The sequence below is a fragment of the Denticeps clupeoides genome, chromosome 20, assembly GCF_900700375.1.
Source record: "Denticeps clupeoides chromosome 20, fDenClu1.1, whole genome shotgun sequence".
In the NCBI taxonomy this organism is placed as follows: domain Eukaryota; kingdom Metazoa; phylum Chordata; class Actinopteri; order Clupeiformes; family Denticipitidae; genus Denticeps; species Denticeps clupeoides.
Window position 1 is genome coordinate 7,267,159 of NC_041726.1, and position 16,075 is coordinate 7,283,233.

At 43.6% G+C, this 16,075-nt stretch overlaps 2 protein-coding genes and 1 non-coding gene across 4 annotated transcripts; 2 read left to right on the forward strand and 1 right to left on the reverse strand.

The window, feature by feature from the left end:
- Positions 1-195: 195 nt before the first annotated feature.
- umad1 (UBAP1-MVB12-associated (UMA) domain containing 1) lies at positions 196-10,691 on the reverse strand. Of its 2 annotated transcripts, none has more exons than XM_028963442.1 (4): positions 10,572-10,691; positions 10,231-10,336; positions 5,541-5,626; positions 196-1,670 (listed from the first exon to the last, which is right to left on the reverse strand). In XM_028963442.1, the coding sequence occupies exons 2-4, from the start codon at positions 10,310-10,312 to the stop codon at positions 1,392-1,394; spliced, it is 447 nt and encodes a 148-aa protein (XP_028819275.1). In that variant the 5' UTR covers positions 10,313-10,336; positions 10,572-10,691; the 3' UTR covers positions 196-1,391. The 2 variants fall into 2 exon arrangements, with proteins under 2 accessions (XP_028819275.1, XP_028819276.1); XM_028963443.1 differs by having other exon boundaries at positions 10,231-10,332; positions 10,572-10,680.
- On the forward strand, positions 9,723-9,825 carry LOC114770922 (U6 spliceosomal RNA). The gene has a single exon (XR_003743508.1). It is a non-coding gene; the product is annotated as a U6 spliceosomal RNA (small nuclear RNA).
- On the forward strand, positions 10,414-12,266 carry rpa3 (replication protein A3). Its single transcript, XM_028963444.1, has 4 exons — positions 10,414-11,050; positions 11,136-11,210; positions 11,485-11,596; positions 11,969-12,266. Exons 1-4 carry the CDS (start codon positions 10,952-10,954, stop codon positions 12,037-12,039), a joined length of 357 nt encoding a protein of 118 aa, XP_028819277.1. The 5' UTR covers positions 10,414-10,951; the 3' UTR covers positions 12,040-12,266.
- The last annotated feature ends 3,809 nt before the right edge of the window (positions 12,267-16,075 follow it).

Genomic DNA, 16,075 nt, shown 5'->3' on the forward strand with positions numbered 1-16,075 from the left:
AAACAGCCTGCGCTCGGGCCACCGTTGGCTGAGGAGTTCCTTTTGACAGGTACGTTATCAGTAAAGGGGATTTTGCACCATTAGGTGCACAGGGACTGTCGTCATGGTGCCTATTAGGCACTGCAGACCATTTTAATGATTTTAGATTCATGAACTCACTTATGGACACACCAAACAAACCACACACCAACCAACAATGATTAATAGCAATCCTTTAATTCAATAAATTATGGAGACATGTTACAGTTTAGATGTGTAATGAATGTATGTTAGTTACATTTCCAAATATAAAACCTTTAAAGTGCTATTAAGTTTAATTAAACAAGTTCCCAAGGCACTTATTTCCAACCATTTCTTAAACAGCGCATTTATAGTATGTACAGTGGTCAATTTCAAATAAATGTGGCCAGAGGAGAACCTGACTGTGATTATGCAACTCTTAAATATATATATGCACTTATTCTCACACTGTGTACCTAAGCGCAGCATATAACTGAAGAAAAACACAATTTAATGATTACAGTGTGTAAGCAATGTGCACAAAGGCAGAGGTTTCAACTTCCGTATAATGCACAGCACAACAAAAACTTCAAATGAATAATCTAATCTCACTCCAAATAAATGTAAATGAAACATAAATATCAACGGGAGAAAGAAAAGTCTTTGTAGGATACATTTTTCATAGCAATACATGTTTTTCCCCCCAACACTGGGCAACTGTTCTGTGGCTTAAAAACACATATTTGGCCTATGCAACCACTATAAATAGTTGTAGGAAATTAGCATGCCTGCTCCTGGTTCAAAACGGGACCACAACCATATTTGTCCTGTGCAGATCTTTCCAACTCCGACAGGGGAAAAAAATAAATCAGCAAAGGTTTGTGTTTAAAAATTGCCTAGAGATATTTTTATAAGAATGTGAGGCAAAGGTGGACACTTTCTTTAAAAAAAAGAGAGTACAATAAATAATAAACAATTCATTACAGAAACTGCAGATGAGAACACAACTTATATTGATTAAAATGGCTTAGACATTTTTTTTTTAATTTAGAATACATAAAAAACCATTGCAGTACAGTTTGTAACCCAACCCAGAACATCACTCTCTGTTTTGCTAAGCTAATGCTCACCTAGTTAGAAATGATCAATAATTAAGAACTGATTAAAGAGAAATCCAATATCGGCCCAGCTATAGAGAACAGGCCTATTCTGTGGCACGAACACCGTTAGCACTTACATTCAAGTGCCGGAGAATCCTGAGAGGATTCTGTAAACCATCGTTCTTCATATACAGTACAGAGAAGTACAGCAGTAGCTGCAGCAGAGGTCACCTGAACATGGCCTCGGTGCTGAGAGCCTATCAGATACCGTATCGCACACAGCTGAGGTGTTTACGAGTCGCAGAGCACAGAGTTCTCTAAGGTGAAGTCGTAGCAGAAGCTGGCCAGGTTGTCGTTCATGTCCCTGGACAGGAGCACTTCGGGTAGCAGGGAAGGGCCGGCCTGCATGGCCAGGACGTGGGGAGCCAGGGTGAAGGGCACGTCCACCAGAAATTCAGCAGTTGACGGGCCAGCCTCCATATTGGAGGGGTTGGGAGGCAGTTCGGCGGCAGGATCACTCAGAGCACCTTGGACCACCTTAGTTGATCGGACTGAACCCCCGCTAGACGACTGAAGGTAAAAGGAACAAGAAAAGAAATAAAGTGCTAAGTACAGAAGCATACTTCTGCAATGTTATAATCACGTTATAATGCAAATAGTTTATTCATCAAATAAGATGTTTTAAAAATACATATTGAAAAATCGATTTACATTATAATGTAAAAATTGTATTGTAAAAAGCATGGAATTCATATTATACAAACGCAAAACTTCACATGTATTAAACCTTGTTGGACCAATTTGACTATGAGAGACTTACAAGATCTGGTTAAGTTCTAGTTCATGCTTGGGATGTGACACAGCGAGATTTTATAGTTATTAAACAAGGTAGATGACACAGTAATGTGCATGCATCCTCTAAGGAAGGAAGATTTTTTTAAATTCTTAGTAAAGCATGAATCCGATACACTGGAAGATGTGGATTCAAGCTACACCATCTCCGCCGTGTTCTAACATGATATCTTTCCCATTTTCACAATACAAGTTTCACTTGATAATTAGATACGGCTACGTTTCCTGTGAACTTCACTGACCGTCCATGCCCGAGTCAAACTGTTCAAAACCATGCGTGTACAACAGGACCCAAGCCCTGCAAAATCCCGAGGAAGGAAGCCCTGACCCCAACGTTAGCAGGTGAAGAACGCCACAAAAAGGCACTTCCTGCTGAGAGCCACCTGTGCAGCGACTCACCGAGGATCAAGCGCGTTAACCCCCGGGATTCCCGCTGGTGAGATTCAGGGCAAATTCCGAATGCCATTTCAGATTATTACTTTAAATGCTGCGGCAGGGGCAATCGACCCTGGAAATCACCGGCGAGTGTAATAAACGCGAGCTTGCGGTCCTCGGCCGTTTGATTGCGGCCAGTCTTATCTCCCTTTGCCTCGTAAGCTCAGCGGTGAGGCCCGGTGCGCCCGCTTTATTGCGAAACGGTCATTTCCACCCCCTTAGAGTAAATGGATTTCCTGTGCCTGCTCCGTAGCAGCGTAGAGATTTGGGCTTGCTGCCCTCGCCCCGGCATGCAATCGAGGTCAAAACACGAGTGAGCGAATGCAGAAAAGATGTTGTTACAGGAAACGTGGATTCCTCTGCAATTAAAGGCGGCAGCAGATCCCCATGAGAGCGAAACCGCAGAGAAGATCCTTTAATGAGGGCGCCACATCGTATTTCACTCTCTCAGGCTGATTCCTGCCTCTTATATTTAGAGAATGGCTGGTTAAAGGGGGAGGGAGGACGCGCTACGTCCCATTAAAAGTTGAATCTAGGAAAGTCCAGTACAGGCCAAAAGTTTGGACGCACCTTCTCATTCAAGGTGTTTTCTTTATTTTCATGACCATTTACGTTGGTGGATTCTCACTGAAGGCATCAAAACTATGAATGAACACGTGTGGAGTTATGTACTTAACAAAAAAAGGTGAAATAGCTGAAAACACGTTTTATATTCTAGTTTCTTTGCTCTGATTACTGCTTTGCACACTCTTGGCATTCTCTCGATGAGCTTCAAGAGGTCGTCACCTGAAATGCTTTTCCAACAGTCTTGAAGGAGTTCCCAGAGGTGTTTAGCACTTGTTGGCCCCTTTGCCTTCACTCTGCGGTCCAGCTCACCCCAAACCATCTCGACTGGGTTCAGGTCCGGTGACTGTGGAGGCCAGGTCTCCACTTTTTGTTAAGTACATAACTCCACATGTGTTCATTCATAGTTTTGATGCCTTCAGTGAGAATCTACCAACGTAAATGGTCATGAAAATAAAGAAAACACATTGAATGAGAAGGTGTGTTCAAACTTTTGGCCTGTACTGTACGTTGCAAGTTAAACTACACAATTTGCGTGTTTGACCGGACGAGAGTGTGTATTTACATACCGACCTGATTGAATAGCTCTGTGTGTTGTAGGTCAGTTTGATTACACATACAGGATTGTTTTTTTATTATTATTCCTGTTGAACTGAACACAACACATGTCGAAGGGGGCAAACCAATCTGTTCATCTTTCTGATTGCACAGCTACCATACGGAACACAGACACACACACATGCCCACAGCTACTTAATGTTCTGCCTAAGACCAAATCCCAGTAAAATCCATAAAACCTCTTTAAGTGTGAAAATCGCTGCAGCTCGTGGTCTCATGGGTCTTGCTGGTTCAGCGAAATTAAATACGAAAAACAGTGCAGTTCAATAAAAGGCTATGGTTGCCAAGCAACATATCAGGCAAAGAGAAATGTAGACATGTATGCAAACTAATCAGGGCCGTACAAGGTGGCAAAACGTGTCTGGAAGGGTTCGGTTTAACTCCTTAACATGGCTAAAAATAAGATTGTTAAACATCTACACCACCGTGACCTGAATTAGTACGGTGTGGTAAAAATGGTATGTAATATAAATTTGGCTAATGGGAGAGATTTGGGTTATACTGGCCTACCGCAGGAATATCCGAATCGCATTCTCAAAACCATGCCCATTTGCAGCATGATGAATTATTTTTGGAAAATGGACAAGGGCACGAAGGAACAGCCTGTGCAGAAGCATTTTTGACAGTATGCAACGTTTCAAAAAAAAAAAAAATCTAAAGACAGGGAATAATATAATTTACATTAATATAGTGCTAATATAGTATTAATATTACCTTAGGGTCAATATACACGTGTAAATCCATGTACATCATGTACTTCCACACTCGTGAAAGCAGTAGATAATAATGTTAGGTTTACATTTGGGTTTAGGCTTAGGCTTTTATTTTGAAAAGTTGCATGCCATCAAAAGCGAAGTGAGTGGAAGTAGCATTTTCACAATTTATCAGCTGCAGCTTTAAAAATAATAAAAAAAAAATCAATGTGTGTGTGTTAGTTCACAGACCTACATGACTTTGTGATAATGGAGATTTCTAGGTTTTTGCTTAATGAGTAAGAGAAAATCCAGTGAAGTTCTATGATACATACAGGACCAACTGCTAACTTTACTAAGGTCAAGACCTTTATCGGAGAGATGTTCAAATGCTATCATATTTTTTCTGAATTGCAGATTTGCACAGTAACTATTCTACGTTGACGGCTACTTTGAAATGTAGCAGTCAATTACTATGGACACTATGGACAACCTTGCAAAAACAGTTACATTTACACATTGCTATACAGTCAACAATCTATGGTTCAATTTATATCACAATATGAATTTTATACCATATCACACAGCCCTCAGTCTCATGTTCTAAAACTAATTTCGAAACCAACTTGTTTCATAACATTGTCATATCTAGGTCTAATGTTAACACATTAGCATTTAAAATGCTAAAATGCCATAATATCACCTCCATTAAACCATCTGCAAGCTATTGTTCAACATGATGGTAATGATGTTGTCAGAAATTGTGACACTTAGCTCTGAAATTCAACCTTTCCAGGCTAATTATCAATCTCGATAGTGTTCAGAAGCATTTTAGAGTCCAAACAACAATACTTGCAGAAGCTTATGAATCCCTGATGAAGCACACATTCATGTATAAAGTGATTTGCTGCCACAGTCTTGAATGTAGCTGAACCAATCAAATTGTAGTTTTTTTGGCTACTAATTGCTACCGAGGAGCATGGCGAATGGCAGGTCCATGTGTTGACCAGCGGGTCCAGACAGACCACCCAGCACCTGTCGTCCACTCAGCAGTGGCCGTGCAGCGGTGCCAGGAGAGCAGAGGGCTCTTCTTCTGCTCCGGCCGAGCCCAGAAAACAGTTGCGTTCCCTCGCGCCACACACAACAGAACCATATGGTAGATTTTTTTAATATTTATTATTTATTTCTTCCCGACATCTGTTTTTCGGGCACATTTTTTCGTTTTAACTCGGAGCTGACGGGATGTTTTGCATGCTTGCAATGCCAGATGTAAACTCACTTTTGTGGGCAGCACAATGACATTGGTTGCTGGCTTGGCTATGCTCACGTTCTTGATTTTCTGTGTCTGTTCTGCGACCGTCTCCCCTGAAAAGAAAAAAAAGAAAAGAAAGAGTTTAGTTTAGAACCACGCATACATTATATTCTTCACTGACAGTCTCAAAGGAAGCATACAGACGTCTTTGGTTAAAGGCTTACACCCAAGTCTTCTTTTGCGTTGTTTCTTTTTTCTTTATCCGAGAACCAGGTCAACACACTGCGATTATCTGCACTTAACAAGTGGTTTTCTGAGAACATTAATGGATTACGAGGCATTAGGGCACCCAGCGCTTATTGACCAAACAAAGTTCCACGTTGCACTTGACACAAAACTGGCCCAACTTCCGCTCCGCCATCTCAGTTCCAGCCCCGGGTTTCCCAAGGCCGGTCACACGGTCTAATTCATGACTGGAGGTCGGACAACAACTACAGCCATGCAGGACTGATGATAAAATCAACAGCGTCTCTCTTCATTCGGGTGAAATGAAGAGAGACTAGAAGGGTCCCACACACGGTGCTGGCCATGTGGGGGTTGAGGGCCAGGCCCTTTGCATTCCCTTGGCAATGCTTGTAATTCAGAGAAGGGGGGATGGGGGCGTGCTGTGCTACAAAGACGGGGCATCTGCTCTCCTTCGGGGCGTCCCCGCCGAACCGCCTCCCTCCATCTGAACCTGCTATTGAGCGCAGAGTCATTATAGCTGAGCTTGCAGTTTATCTTCCCCCCCCCCCCCTCCATGGGTGAGACATGTGTCCATGGTTGCATATACGGGCCGAAAGCAGCACCGGCTTGGCAAGCCACCCACCCATCTCCTACATGCACCAAAGGGAGCTTGTTCCTCGTAATTACACATTAATTTCCTGCAAATATCTTCATCAGGTTCCGAAACAACACAACCAAAACACACACAATCTGTTTTAAACTATAGGATATATACCTCTGCATACACATATCTTGATAAATAACAAAACCTTTTAAAAAATTAAACCATGCTTTAATCTTTTTTTTTTATTATCCCATTATTTGGCACTTTGCGATGTGCCATGGCACTCAAACTGCCTTGAAAGTGACGTATGTGATTTTTCTGCTTTAGTGGAAAGAAAAAGGAATCACCCATTAATGCATGAAAACGCACAGAACATAGAACAGGCTAGGTCTCCGCCAGTGGGAACGGGTCATATTTTACATTTCCCCTTGACCCCTGAAAGTAGGGTCACATCAAGAATAGTGGTCTAAAGGTCTGGGAAGGATCACACACACTGATCCACTTAACACCACCGGGCCTTAATGGAGCGGGTCACATTGAGCAAGCAGCACCCTGAACCCGGTCAATAATGTGAGGTTACATCATGCCCCGGTGAGTTGGAAATCTGGGCGTGTTCTGACAGGTAGAGTAACCTGCGTAATCCCAGACGTGCCTACAGCTACAAGTTAATTGATGCCACATATCAAAACGTGATTATTAACTATTGCTGTACAGGCGAGCCGTAATAAATTATACTAATTATCTGCCAATCGGTTTACTTTAAATCCCCACCATGTCCACTGGTTACACAAACAACCGCCTGCAGAAACAAAAGTGTGTGCAAATCACAAGACCGTCACGTTCCTATAGCCTCCTTCTGTTTTCCTCTCTGAGGCTTTATCACCTTGGCCTTGGGAATAATGAGGTCACTCATTACTCACTTTTAATATGCTTCCTCAGGGAAAAAATACCGTATAAATACACAACTCATATTTCACTCAGTATATGTATTCCTCTATTCTATGTCTCTGCACCACGGTTTCAATCCTATGGTCTAATTTTTTTACTGGGCATCTGCTGCTTTCTCATAGTCTACCTGTTTATAGGTCTTCATATTAGGGCCTCTCTAGTAATTATAGGGATGATGTGAACACTGACTACGAGGTAAAGAGCAGTGAAGTTGAGGTCAGAGCGGAAAAATAGCATCATTGTACCGCGCAGCGGCGAAGCTGAAAAGACGTTTAGAGAAGGCAGATGGGGGGAAAAAAGGAGCGTGGGAGGAGGAATATTGAGGAAGAAAGGGGTCCCAGAAGAGACGCAGCTGCTCATGACTTCACCAGTGTTTTGTGCTCACAAGGGTCCGACTCCTCGAGCGTCAGCTGCAGACTCACAGGACCCAAAAATCCTGCCTTTGAGGTAGTAAGTCCCTGCACTTAGCCAGATCACTGCCCAGATATCCCGGGATATAATCAGCCAAATCCCTGTTGTATGAGGCCCTCTGACAGAAGGGGAAATGGAGTAAAACCGTATGAGTTATCGTGCAGGGCAACGTTTCCTAGGAGCGTTGTTAAGTACAGAAATCGCGGGTTAGAATCATGCAAATTATCGGGGGGCGGGACCAAACCCCAGTTTAGATGCTGATTTTGACTGCTGGTACCCAGACGCTGAAGCACAGCTCACTCAGCATGGGCCTCTCCACGACCCCTGACAAACACACCCTGCTCCTCCATCTAGCATCACAAACCAACTCTGTGCACTGCTTTGCTCTAAAAATACTACCCGCCCTCATTCGCTTCCTGTGGCTGGTCCAATTTGTTCATTTTGCTCCACTGTCTGTCCGACTGACACAAATCAAGGAGGCGAGATGTCCAAAAAGGTACAAGTACCCCGGTGTCCCAGAGGCAATGTTTTTTCCATTCATATTAGAACCAGATTCTACTGAATGCATAATATCTTGAACTTATTTGTGCTGGTAATTGATTAAAAACTAACTATCATTACTATTACATTGATATGTGTGGTAAAGAGGCTCAGGCTGTAACGTTAGGCGTGCAAGTAACTTTGAATTGGGTGACGTGATGTGCCAGCAAAATACCTGTGGGTCTATCTCACAAGTGAGAAACAACATTTGTTTGCCGCTCCTGTGCTCCCTGCATGGCAGACCCGCCCACCCTCATGCAAACTGATCAGACAGGAAACTAAACTTCACAGGAATTTTTTTTTGGCTTTTATTGGTCCCCTAATACTGTATCTGAAGTCTCTTGGTGCAGAATTACAGCCACTTTGAACCAGTCCCACAATGAGATTTCGGTGTCTGTACCTTTAAATGGTAATGAGGAGGAGAGAGGCCTATAGAAGTTGTGTGGGTATTTGTGTTTGGCGCAGACAGGAAGTCGTCACTTTCAACTCTAATTAACGCACAGTTCCTTCAGAGTCTCGCATGACGGAACTGAAAAAAAAAACATTTGTGCTCATTTTTACATCCAATCACCGAGCAACTGCAATGCTTCACATGTTTTCAAGCCATCACAGTCGGTGGAGATAATGTTTTCGGGGAGCAGTGGGAAATTCTCTGGGTGGACAAAGCATGAGAAATGGGAGGTAACCTTTCCCCTTATGATGTCATAAGGGGACAAATTCCAGATCTGACCGTCTGAGCTGCTGCTCTCTAAAGAGTGAAGCAAAACGGCCAAAACACTATTTACACATATTGACATTTCTAGCCACTGCAGGACCATAGAAAGGCTCAGGGAACTCAAATTGATGTTAAACAATATCCCAAAGTGAAAATATCATAATAGGGGACCTTTAATGTTTAGTCTAAAATGTCTAACCTATTTAAAAAAATAAAAAAAAAACACACACAATTTCAGAAACACATCCATTGTAAGTAGACAATTGCATGATTACATGGTTTTCTTCTGGCATAAACATCGCCACGATGCGTATACTGCAGTCATCATCGAGAGCGCCACTCATCACCCTTTCCGCCGACCGCTGAGCTCTTTACGCTGATTAAAGCCGGCGCTCACGCCTGCGCCCAGTCAGACGGCTGCCTTGATGTTGGAGAAAATTGCTGGCACCACCACATGCAGGCCTCCGCCAAGAGAAACGCGCGGGCCCGGACCATCTGCGCCGGCTCCACCAGGAGAGCTCCCGACTGAAAGCGCCAGATGAAAGGCGAATTACCCTGCACTGAACTCCAGAATGAGAGAGGAACAAAAGGGGGGTGGGGTGGGCGAATCTGGACCATAATAACATTTTTATTATTTTCAGACCAGAACTTAAGGGGATTTGGGCAGACTGGTCATGCTCAGCACACTTAAAATTGGAAGGATTAGCTTTTGTCCTCTGAAAAAACATGAGCTAATATAAAAGAACGGAGAGACAGTGGGCCAATCTTGCTACGGCTGCAAATATACTAAAATTGGATCAATACAGAGATGATTCGCATGGCCCCTGCGAAATGCCGACACGCAAATCCGTGAAGCGGTTAAGGAAGTGGCCCTGTAATCAGAAGGTTTCCGGTTCGAATCCCAATCCACCAAGGTGACCCTGAGCAAAGCACCATACCCACACACTGCTCACTAAGGGTGATGGTTAAAAGCAAAGGACACATTTCGTTGTGTCACTGTGTTGTGCTGCAGTGTTTCATTCAGACATCTATCTGAAGAACTTTTGCGAAACAGTAATTTTGGCAAGAGTGATCAACAAACAGATCACAATTAAGCCATAAATACTAGGTTTATGAGCTAAATACTGCATATGAGCTAGATTTAAGGTTCACGCGGAATACAAAAGACTTATTATATCTTTTGTAACACGTGTAAGGTTTGCTGCTGTTTGCCTGCATTACGGGCGAACGGGTGGTTGCCGTCACCGGGAAAGTCACACGGCAGGCGGCCTCACCGACGATCACGAACGAGTCCACTTCTCTCTCGGGCGCCGCCTTCTTCGGCTGATCCCTGCGGCCGCCAAAGAAGCTCCACATGTCGAAGCCGCCTTAAACGTCTGCCTGCGGCGAGAGGAAAAGTTTAAAAAAAAAAAAAGCCAACTGCATTCGACCGAGTTGAAGTGGGACACTTCTGCTGACGTCATTAACAAAAGTCACCGAGTTAGCCTAGCATGCTAGCCCGTCAGGTTGAAACATAAGCACATAAAACAACAACGACACGCGTCACAATAAAAAAAACTGGCAGCGCCTGGTTGTAATAGTAAAGTAAAGCCAACGGGAAGGACGTTTAACCGACCGTAGTTGTTGTTGTTTCTGTTCCTGGTCTTCGACAGCCGAGTTTTTTGTCTTTGTTTACAAGTTCTCAAATTTCTGGCGTCACCGAACAAACGTTCTTCCGGGAACAAGGGTAGTAAGCTTTCAGTTCCGGAAAAAGACAGTTTTTTTTAAATACACATTCTAATGTAGTTTTCTTTATTACTTTAATATTATCTAAATTCTACCTGCGAATCTAGTCGAACGGAGTAGGGGTCTCTGGATTTTCAGGTTTAAAGTAGCATAAACGAACGCTTCATCGCGGTGCCCGGGAGACGCGTTTTGGGGACGGACGGACGGACAGCGGAAGTGACGCGCGGCCCCATACATTTGGCGCGCTGGGTCCGAGAAGAATATTTCACGATGGCGGGCGTGTTCGAGTCTCCCAAGGCCAGGATCAACGCGTCTATGCTGACCCAGTACGTCAGCAAGCCCGTGTGTCTCGTCGGACGGGTGGAGAAGGTGAAGCGGCGGCAGGTTGGAGCGGCTGGTCTGCGGCCGTGGCCGGTTAATCTGCATTAATACGTGCCCGTGTCGCCCCTAACAGATTCACCCCACGGGGAATTCCTTCACGCTGTCGGACGGAGAGGGCAAGACCGCGTCGGTGGAACTAAACGAGCCTGTAAGCGCTCTCCCGGGGACGCATCGATCCGGCATTCACCGGTGTTCGGATATCGGCGAACGCAAATACAGGATCCGATATTAATGTGAAGAACTGCTTGAAAACGGGTCGTTTTACATATAGAAACGGAACAATTTCTGTATAAGTGGACCAAGAAAGAACCGACAGTTCATTTTAGGACTGAAATAGATGTAAAAAGAGCAGATAAGCAAACCAAGTCTAATAAGAGGAGTGCAAAAACGTTGACCAACGTTTACATCTTTTGTATTTTTAGCTTGAAGGGGAGTTGAGCGGAATTGTGGAAGTGGTTGGCATGGTGTCCAACAAGGGGACAGTCATGGCTTCTGCCTATAATGCATATAGAGACGACAAAGGGATCCCGTTCGGTAAGCAGTTATATACAACACAGGCCAAAAGTTTGGTGACGACCTCTTGAAGCTCATCGAGAGAATGCCAAGAGTGTGAAAAGCAGTAATCAGAGCAAAGAAACTAGAATATAAAACATGTTTTCAGTTATTTCACCTTTTTTTGTTAAGTACGTAACTCCACATGTGTTCATTCATAGTTTTGATGCCTTCAGTGAGAATCTACCAACATAAATGGTCATGAAAATAAAGAAAACACATTGGATGTGAAGGTGTCCAAACTTTTGGCCTGTACTTTACATCCACAAACCTCATAGTCATAAAATCTCTTTAAGAGGATGTTTGAAACATCACCATTGAATCATGCTACCTGTTGTTTTTCCATGTTTGCAGATTTAGAGCTGTACAACGAAGCCCTGAAAGTGGTCCACGACTACCCACAGTACTACCCCTTTCAGCAATAAACCGCCACTTGAACACCTTTATGTATTTGAGGCTCGTGTCTCATGTCACCTGCTCTGCTCCTGCCATGTTTTGTGTTAAATATGTGTGTATTGCCTATTAAGTGGTATAGCATTTATTTTTATAATCTTTTTTTCCCCCCAAGTTATTGGTGTATTCAAAGCAACTTACATTGCCAATGGATGCTTCTTTTTATTAAAAAATAAAGTGTACATAGTTTTGTGAAAAACCATCTTCTGTCCCTCTTTCTGTAAAAGTGACAAAGTCGTTTAAGAAGAATAATACTTTGGTTGTAATATTTACATTTAAATCTGCATGAAAGTGTAGCACCAGCATTAAAGAGAATTGGTTTCAAAGTGACTCAAATTCCTGGGATCTGCAGGAATGCGGCGCCCTCTGCTGCTCGAGCTTTTCCATTTGTCTTCAGTGGGCAGGTTTGTTCAGAAATGTCAATGGAAATACGCTTAAAAAAAAAAGTCTTTTTGTCACATATGTAATCTCCTGGTTATGTTTAGAATGCCTTGACTAAAGTTAATTAGTCGAAATATGCATTGTTTTTTTTTTTTTGTTTTTTTTATTCTGTATTTTCACAGTTACGCTGGCATTGGAGATGGTGCTCTGGACCTGTCCTAGAAAAGAATGTGGAGTCTAATCAAATTCATTAATCACCTTCTGACAAAGCGCCAGGTGGTGGCACCAGCAGCCACCGGAGCGGCTGGTCAGATCCTGCCAGCGGCAGCTCACAAAGTCAACGCTCAATAGTAAAGCTAATTGTGTGTGTGTGTGTGTGTGTATCACACCACTTTGCAGGGACTAATTGCTCGTTTGTTCTTTGAAGCATCAGGGTCATTTAGTTGCTGACTGGTGGAGTGATGGGAACCCTGGAGCCATACAGCTGTCATTTGCATGCGTGTCCGGACACACTGATGATTGTTACGGCATGTACGCATGTACGATATCAGTTTCAAACAAAAAGGGCATTCCTCCTAGGGGAGAAAATGCACTAGTTTAGACACAGACAGGTGCTCTGTCAGTTAACATGTACAGTACAGGCCAAAAGTTTGGACGCACCTTCTCATTCAGTGTGTTTTCTTTATTTTCATGACCATTTACGTTGGTAGATTCTCACTGAAGGTATCAAAACTATGAATGAACACGTGTGGAGTTATGTACTTAACAAAAAAAGGTGAAATAGCTGAAAACATGTTTTATATTCTAGTTTCTTTGCTCTGATTCCTGCTTTGCACACTCTTGGCATTCTCTCGATGAGCTTCAAGAGGTCGTCGCCTGAAATGCTTTTCCAACAGTCTTGAAGGAGTTCCCAGAGGTGTTTAGCACTTGTTGGTCCAGCTCACCCCAAACCATCTGGATTGGGTTCAGGTCCGGTGACTGTGGAGGCCGGGTCTCCACTTTTTGTTAAGTACATAACTCCACGTGTGTTCATTCATAGTTTTGATGCCTTCAGTGAGAATCTACCAAAGTCGGCAATATTGTGCAGAGCGGCCATGAAGGTAAAGAGGAGCCGCTCTGGTCAACCTGACACTCCATAAGCGCAGAGTTCGGACTGGTAGTCCATCTTACACTCTGATTTAAGGTGCATGACATTTCTCACCAAGAGAACCAATAAATGGTGGTAGTAGCTTAGTGGGCAACACACTCGCCTATGAACCCTGAGCAAGACAGTTAACCCTGAGTGTCCCCAGGGAGGGACTGTCCCTGTAACTACTGATTGTAAGTCGCTCTGGACAAGGGCTTCTGGTAAATGCTGTAAATGTAATAAGTAAATAACTGGCCGCCAGATGGTAGAAGGTCCACGTGAGAAGAAGTCCGCAGACGAAGCTGTCAGCCTTGGGGAGAGACCTCCTTCCCCTCATACTCCTGACAAGTTGAAGTTATGATCCATGGCTGCGGGTCACGCAAATGCTCCCTACCCGGCACGGCAAATCCACGGCAAACTATTCTCCTTTCTCTAAAACTCTCTCCTGTGTTCCTGCAGCGACTGCCATGACACCTAGGCCGCGGGCGGCGTGGCGGGGGCAAGTGTGCACGTCGCCCTGAAACTGCACGCGATACGTACGACACAATCAGCGCTAGATTCCGAATGCGCGTCACCACACAGAAAACTGCCGCTGCTGCATTGAAGGCGGGCATTGCAGGAAGGTCAGAGGTCGGCAGCGGAAAAAGCCACAACGTGTGAGGCACGTTCAGTAGCGAAACGTACATGCAGCTATGGGTTTTGGTGTTTTGCTGAGAATCCATTTGCAACTGTGTCAGCATGGGCATCAATGGACGCTAGATTTCAGAGAAAAATACAGTACAGGCCAAAAGTTTGGACGCACCTTCTCATTCAAAGTGTTTTCTTTATTTTCATGACCATTTACGTTGGAAGATTCTCACTGAAGGCATAAAAACTATGAACGAACACATGTGGAGTTGTGATAAGATCAACCTTTATTAGTCTCACAAGTGGGAAATTGCATTTGTTACTGAAGAAAGTGGATAGAAACAGAAGTAATAGCAGCAAAAACAGAGGTAAACAGCAGCAAAAAAATAAATATGTATATGTATATTTCTACAAATGTACAATTGAGATCTACACATGTGCAATGGGGAAAGCAACGGGTAAAGTGCAAAGGGTACATCTGTACAGTTGGTATTTACCGTGATGTATTTGAAGTGTGTGTGTGTGGTCAACTGTGATGTCTTTGTTATAGAGTCTGACAGCGGTTGGAAGAAAAGACCTTCTGAACCTCTCCTTCCCACATCATGGGTGCAGTAGCCTTCCACTGAAGGAGCTGCTCACTGCTGTCATAGTTTCCTGCATGGGGTGCAAGAAGTTGTCCAACAGGGATGACAGCTTAGCCACCATTCTCCTGCCACTCACCACCTCCACTGGGTCCAGAGGGCATCCTAGAACAGAGCTGGCCTTCCGGTTCAGCCTGTTCAGCCTCTTTCTGTCCCCAGCAGAGATGCTGCTGCCCCAGCAGACCACACCGTGGCTGGTGCCACTACAGAGTCATAAAAAGTCTTTAGGAGTGGCCCCTGTACTCCAAAAGACCTGAGCCTCCGCTGCACGTACAGCCTGCTCTGCCCTTTTTTGTAGAGAGCATTTGTGTTATGAAGAACATAACATAAGTACCTTAAAAAATAGCACTTAAAAAAAGGTGAAATAACTGAAAACATATTTTATATTCTAGTTTCTTTGCTCTGATTACTGCTTTGCACACTCTTGGCATTCTCTCGATGAGCTTCAAGAGGTCGTCACCTGAAATGGTTATCCAACAGTCTTGAAGGAGTTCCCAGAGGTGTTTAGCACTTGTTGGCCCCTTTGCCTTCACTCTGCGGTCCAGCTCACCCCAAACCATCTGGACTGGGTTCAGGTCCGGTGACTGTGGAGACCAGGTCTCCACTTTTTGTTAAGTACATAACTCCACATGTGTTCATTCATAGTTTTGATGCCTTCAGTGAGAATCTACCAACGTAAATGGTCATGAAAATAAAGAAAACGCATTGAATGAGAAGGTGTGTCCAAACATTTGGCCTGTACTGTATATAGCATTGCGCCTTGGATCCTTATCCACAGCATGTCGGGAGAACGTGGAGGATCAGGTCATGAACAGACTTGTGGATTCATGTAGCAAACTGACCAAGCGAACAGAATGACACTCATACGTTGAAAAAAGTGAACACTGGATAAATCGGTCACGCCTGATATTTTAGCACTGATGTGATGTAAATTAGCAGGTTTGATTGGTTTATTCACATTTGTATAATGCTAAAATATTTGGTATGACAGATTAGTTCCATTTTTAAAGTTTAGCCAGTGTTTGCTTTTTGCAGTGTATGGACGCGCTGAAAAAAAAGTGAACTGTGGCTGCTGTCTGTTTCATGTGTTTTTTGTTCTTTTTATTATTATTACAGTACAATACATTTGTGGCATTTGGCGCACACCCTTATCCAGAGCGACTTACAACATGAAGTAATGAAGAAATCAGTTCTGGTTCACTAGGACCCCAACTATGAATACAAATCCTTTTA